At 42.2% G+C, this 6,825-nt stretch overlaps 1 protein-coding gene across 13 annotated transcripts in view; it reads right to left on the bottom strand.

Annotated features, from left to right (window-relative positions):
• Positions 1 to 1,298: 1,298 nt before the first annotated feature.
• Cd44 (CD44 molecule (IN blood group)) overlaps positions 1,299 to 6,825 on the bottom strand; it is an 83,332-nt gene continuing 77,805 nt past the window's right edge. For all 13 annotated transcript variants that reach the window (XM_063227772.1, XM_013145947.3, XM_063227767.1 and 10 more), the window contains one exon: positions 1,299 to 2,211. In XM_063227772.1, the coding sequence (XP_063083842.1) occupies positions 2,007 to 2,211 (205 nt within the window). In that variant the 3' untranslated portion in view covers positions 1,299 to 2,006. The remainder of the gene's footprint in view (positions 2,212 to 6,825) is intronic.

Below are 6,825 nucleotides of genomic sequence, written 5' to 3'. Positions count from 1 at the left end.
AATTTCTCGAGTGGGTGGAAAATCATCTCTAGGTGTGATACTTTTGTGGCCCTCTATGTGTCCATAAGACAACCTGAGGGACAGTAGGGCCCTGGAAATCAGGGGACACTTTAACATCAGTGGCAGCAGCAACTCAGGGTGGCCTGACCTCCATTTTTTCCCCTCAACTTGAAAGGGAAAGGCAAAAGAGAACCAGACATCTGCCTGTAGACCTGGTTAATAATATTCACAGAAGAGAGAGGAATTTTATGAAGATCATAGCATTGGTGGAGAGAAACAGAATGCAAGGAGAATAAAAGGACCAAAGGTTTGGAATGAGCATAGAAGGCTTGGAACTCTTTTTAAATATATCCTTGAGGTCACCTCTTGTGTCAGCCCAGCACTGATCTAGGTGAGAAGTTGTTTTTCTTCTTTTTATTATTTAAGAGATATTCCTGACTGAGGATATCAGTTTAAGCAACGGATGACTTTTCTGGATGTGTGAGGAAATCAGATCCCAGCTGACAGAACCCCTTCCTGTACAGAATCAGTCTCTATCATTACAAGTAGTCTTTGGGAGTTTCAGGACCAATGGGGACATCCTGACTGATGAAGAAATGTCACAAAAACTTGCCCACTAGGGGAAAAGATTAGGTCAGAGGAAAGAGCCATTATTCACTCCTTTAGCCATAAATCTGCCCAAGCTGTGATAAGATTCCAGGGGTGGGAAACCCTGTAATTTGGGATTCCTCATGTGTTTAACTTATCGAAAGGGCCATCAGCAGGCAGACAGAGAACTGGCATGTTGAAGTATAAACAAATATAGCCATACAGATAGTCAAACAGGATTTACACAACATTCCACCTCATTAGCCTGTACCAATCAGTTGGCCACTGAATCCTCTTTCATTTCTGCTAGCTTCTCTTTTTATTACAAGATGTCAAGAGGCACTTCCATGTTATTTTAGAAATCACTAAGGGAATCAGCATCTGCAGAACTGGACTCCACAAATGATAGGTCATGTAAGTTAAATGTGACTTTCCAAGGCCTTTCAGGAGAGAGGAAGGTGGCCATCAAAACACAAAAATAGCAGAAGCTCTTCTGTTCACAACTCTAGATTCCAGAAGAGGAGAGAAAGCCTTTAGCCATCTTTGGAAATGAGACAGTGCTGTCTTCCTTGATCTTCCAGGCAGTTTAGCAGAGTGGGGGCCAAGGGGCTATGAAATGAGTTTAAGGAGAATCGTTTTCAGATCTTCCTGAACAGAGATAGAGATCTGGACCTTGCAGTTTGGAAAGTGAAGCATCACCATACAAAAGGTTAAGATGGAAAAAGTACAGATGTTTATTGTAAATTAGCTGAAACCCTTTTATTCCTCTGACAAAGTAACCTGGAAAAAATCATACTCATCAAAGGACTTTTTGGGTTTAATATTCCAAAACACAGATAAATAGCTTAGTACAGATAAATAGCTGCACCCTTGGGGTGTCTCCCAGAAGCAACTCAAACATTTCCCGGGAGTCTGCAAAAAGGGATGTGTAACCAGTACACCCCAAACCCCTACCCACTGGAAATCAATGACCCAGGATTAGGCTACTGGAGAGGCAATATGGACCCATTCAAATTTCCTCCCAGGAACCAATCCCTCCTGATCCCCAAGAATGTGGCTGTTACCTGGCAGGTGGGGCTTGGGGGGCTGAGCATCAGGAACACATATTTGTGGCTTTTAGAAGCCATCCATAACATATGTATCCCAGGGGATAAAAGACCGCTAGGTGGAAACTGGGACTATCAAATACTTGCGGGTTATTAGTTGGGCTCTCCTTTCAGAAAGCAATGCTGTTTTTATCAACTGGACTTGACTTTTAAAAAAAACACAAAAACCAAAAGGAATAGAAAATTTTATGCTAAAAAAATGATCCCCAATAAAACTATCAGTAGCACATTGCATCTGTTAACTGTCCCAGCTCCCTGTAATGGTTGTATCTCCAACTGTGGTTTTTTTGTTCCAAGATAATGGTGTAGATATTACACCCCAATTTTCATGTCCACATTTTGCAGGTTCCGTGTCTCATCGGCTGTCATAAACTGGTCTGGAGTCTCTGACGGTTCCTTGTTCACCAAATGCACCATTTCCTGAGACTTGCTGGCCTCTCCATTGAGTCCACTTGGCTTTCTGTCCTCCATTTTTCCATTTCCATTGTTGATAACCAGCTTTTTCTTCTGCCCACACCTAATAATTTTAAAAGAATTATGTTAGGTAGGGTGCAATGACTCAACCATCACTGTCATGATCATTATTGTTGATTGCTGATCGCCATGGTTCATGACTACAATTTTTCATGGTCTTAACATATTCCAAACACTCAATTTAGTCAGTACTCACATTACTTTATCTTACTGCATCTTAGCAATCAACACTTCTCAAAGTGAGGTCCCTTGACCAAAGCAAAATTATAGCCTGTGTCCTTGTGAGAAATACAGATCCTCAGCCACACCCCAGACCTTCTAATTTAGAAAACTCTAGCCATGGGTCCCAGGATTTGAGATTTAGCAAGTTCTCAAGGGGCTGTTGATGCTCATATATGAGAATCAATGTCCATGGCTGTGGGAATCCAGTACTACTGTAATCCCCTACTAGAGTAGGGGACCAAAAGACCACGGGGGGCTGAGATTTCAGGATCTTCCTCACATTAGTCAACAAGCCATCAGAGTAGGATTCAAACTGCTTTGTTCCCCAAGGTCTACTTCTCCTTCCATCACACTGTGCAGTGGAAATGTTTGCTTCTTGTAAGCACTTCAGCGGTTCCTGAAAACTTAAACCATCAACGTGATCACCACAAATCATTCTGATCTGTGTAGACAAAGTTCTGCTACTTCCTCTTCTCACCAACACTTGGTTGGTCCTGTCAGTGTTATTACTGCAGGTACAAAAAAGAATCAAATAGCATTGTTCTAGAAGCATAAGGTCGCTGATTTTTTCCTAATGTTAGTTAATTTTTATATAACCTTGGAAGTAGAAGATTTAATAATCTAAGACATATTATGCACTGTTACATTAAGGTTTCTCAGGAGCTGCTTGAGATTCAAAGCAGAAGATCTTTTATATAAGTGCATGACCTTGATCTTATCCTTGAGAATTGTTATCTTTGCCTCATACCCCTCAGTCTGTTGCAATGCTTTCTCTTCCCTGTAACATAGTCACAGCTGCACATAGACAGTGAGATGATGGTTAGCAGAAAGGAAGTTTCACAGCCTCACAACTACAAGCAAAGTGAGGAAAAGGGGAGACAGACTACCACCCAGTAATAAATACTTCCTGAATTCCAGAGTAACAGTAGTGTTCTGTAATCTTTACAATAGTCCTGCAAAACACCTTTTCTCATTATATACCAGTAGAAGCAGAGGTCCAGAGAAGTTTAATAACTTGTTTGAGGTCATTCAAGGGGTAAGACTGACAATATTCAAGCCTAGACCTTTATGACCAAAAGCCAAGCTCTGCCTGGTTTTGTCAATGCTGCCAACCATCTGGAGCTTTGGAAACAGTATGAAGTCAGAATTGTTCACTTTGCCACTGGATATTTGGAGTTGTAGAGACAAAGCCTCTATTATTTATGATCATGGGCCATTAATTGTAGAACTGCCAAAGCCATAAACTTTAATCTCTTGTTTGGGGAAATAAATTATACCTCCCCAACAGGAGGTAGGTCTTATATCCTCTGGCAGGAGGCTTTGTGAAGGGTGGAGAGAAAGACGCTTGAACTATGACTTATCAGGGCTGGAGGCCATGTAGAAGGCGAAGGTGAAGGTTTGATTTTGAGACCCTGGCGTCGTGTGACTGGGTGCAACTCCCTTAACTTCTCTGAGCCTCTGTTTTGTACCTGTAAAACCAGACTGTTAAGAGTATCAATCTCAAAGAATAGCAAAAGCCCTTGACATGGAGCCTGGAACTCAATAAACAAATCTATTATTATTATTGGCTGGTCTCATGAACAGTAGGCTGAGGAGACTAAGACCTTGAATACATAGAACAGTGTTGGAATACATTCTCCATTCAGGACGCCCAGGCTGTTGTTAATGCAGCTACAGCCTGTGAAAGGGATTTCACTGGCTTCTGGTTGCCTCCACCAGGCACTCTTGAGAATGGCCTAAAAGGCTAACTGTGGAATACTGCTGCTTCTGTTATTCCAAATTTTCAGGTGGTGCTCTGTGTTCTTTGGAGAATGTTGCCTAATTAAAGCAATTTCTATTTGACTGCCCTATGGATGGTTAAGAGATGGGAACAAAATATTGTGAGTAAAGTGATCTATTAGCATAAAAAACTGTGCATGAAGGGATGGGGATTAATATTAATCCAATGAACCTGACTTTGGAGATGATAACACTTGATCTGTAGAATATAGGAATACTGTATTTGATATTTGACTTGCACCATTTCCCTTTAGATTCATGGATCTCTCTTATTTGTCTGAATTCTTTCAGGAAGCCCAAATGATTTTCATGAAGAACTCAGACCAATATTGAGTTCTCTAGACATTTAATGCCTACATTTAAAAGGCAAATTCTTTTTTTTTCCTTTTCTTAGTTATAGGAAATTAGAAGGAATATGAGAGTTAAGAGGGCTTCAAAGGTCATCAAGTCAAGCTTCTTCATTATGTAAGCTGGACACTGAGTCCAAGAGGTCAAGGATGTTATTCAAAGCCACATGTATAGTTTGCTGCCAGAATCACAGTGTAGATTTTCTATCTCCAAAGGTCAGAGAATCTCACTGAATCACATCTGGCAACATTTGTTTCCTCTTCCCTTACATCACAGGGATTTTCTGGGCACACAGTATAGAAAGACTCTAAGACCTTCCCAGGCGAATCAGGTAGGCTGGATAGAGTTTAGCATGCAAGATAACATTTTAGAGCCTGGTAGGATGTATCTCAAAAGGAATTTAACAACTGATTTCATGTCCTTTCTACATGAAACAGGCATGCAAATCTTGAAAGATATTTAGGGATTTATTTTGCATTGTTTTAAATCTGTGCCATTCCATACAGTAGCCACCAGCCACATGTGGCTATTTCAATTGAAACCAATATTAAACTGAAATAGGCAACAATAGAAATTCACTTCTTCAGTGGAACTAGCCCCATTTCAGTGCTCAGGAGTTTCGGATGGCCAGTGGTCAGGAACTGAATGGTACAGCTATGGAACATTCCCATCATGGTGGAAAGGTCAATAGGGCAGGGCTGTTGTAGAGTTGTAGGGAGCAGGAGGAAGTCATTTCTAAAAGATGGAGCTGTACAGACAGAACCTTCCCAGTAAAAGAGGGTGGCTATCCTCTGGGTTTACAAAAAATACGATTATTCCCATGCAAGTGAAGGCTGGTAAGGCATTTTCTGCACAGTCGTCACGGAGCATCGCATCCTTGAATCACTCCTGTTTTCTGAAGTCTTTTCTGGCAACATCCCTGTGCTTTTTCTGTTCTTCAGACACGTCTGTCAGAGAAAGGCGCCTGAAAGCTGCCTCCTTGGGCCTTATTCAATATCCACCAACCCAACTGGCTCCTAAAACAATGTGCTCTTAAGGGAAGCCAATAAAGTGCAGTCTCCATGGGAAAGCCCTAATTCAAAAAGTACAATTTCACCAAAAGCATCAAGGACAGTTGTTGTGGGAAGAGCTGGAGAAACTGAGGAACCAGCCCTGAATCAGCATCCGTTAGATGAGGTGACTCGCGGGGCACTTCACCGTAAAGGCCCAGGGTCAGTCCTGCGTATCCACATCATCGCTAACACTTCTTCATTCTTCCAACCACAATTCCTGCCATGATGACAACTGGCTCTGGGACTGCTATCCATGACAGCCACTGCTTCCAATTCAGCTGTGGCCCCACTGCCACTAAACGTCAAGATGCTTTTACAGAAGGGATGGTACTTTTCACCATTTCTCCTCTCTCCTCCACCAGCGCTAATAGTCAGAGGAGCCACTCCAAAGACATCTGCTGAATAAATGAATCCCCTTTGGAGGCCCTAGTTCCAACTAGACTGTCTTTGATGAAAATAGCATTCTGTATATCTCTGCAATACCCTGCACAAAGCAGAAAGGCCCCAGCCTTCTAAGAGGATTAGCAATGGGCTGTCGGCTGTAGGCACACAGCATACATTAAGGGGCCTGCGCAGCCCGTAACCGCCCTTTAGCTGCGTGGCAAATCTGTTTTCAATTATCAAATCAGGACACAGTAATTTATGGCATCCCAACAGCTACTTTCCCGGTGAGATACTCGCTGTGCTGAATCCTGCGTGTCCCTGTTTGCCTGTTGCTAGGGTGACTGCTGGCTTTGGAAGGAGGGAGGAGGGAAGCCATGAGGTGCCTCTTCTGCTCTAACAAGACAGGGAGAGACTTGGGAGCAAACCAACCACAATGTACAGACTCCAGCTGTTCTGGGGACAGTTGAGATGCTTCTCAGAGGGCTCCCCACATCGACAGTACCCAGGCCAGTGTTGCCATGGTGACATGGACAAAGCTTATGGACTGTGTGTGCGAGCCAAAGTGCTACATTCTAGGACCTAGAACAAAAAGGGCTGATTTCAAACAATAGCAAATTCATATTTAATTAAGTAAAAGTAATCCAAGGGAAAACAAGGAAGCTGAGGATAAGTATAAAGACTCTTTGTAAGAGCTTCAAGTCCCATTTAAATTCAACTTAAAAAAAAAAAAAAAAAAACTCTTTCCATTTAGGCCTGGGAGCTCATTAGATGTCTTTTAGATTTTACCCCTGGTTTTTGTTCCTTATGGGAATCATCCATCCAGACTAAATTTTTTTATTACTCCCTCAAATATATAGATAGCAGCACAGCAA

The sequence above is a fragment of the Cavia porcellus genome, unplaced genomic scaffold, assembly GCF_034190915.1.
Source record: "Cavia porcellus strain 051 isolate PalLab524CR breed Dunkin Hartley unplaced genomic scaffold, mCavPor4.1 scaffold_17, whole genome shotgun sequence".
NCBI classification, from domain to species: Eukaryota; Metazoa; Chordata; class Mammalia; order Rodentia; family Caviidae; genus Cavia; species Cavia porcellus.
Note: the sequence above shows the minus strand (reverse complement) of the source record. Positions and strands in the feature narration are given on the sequence as shown.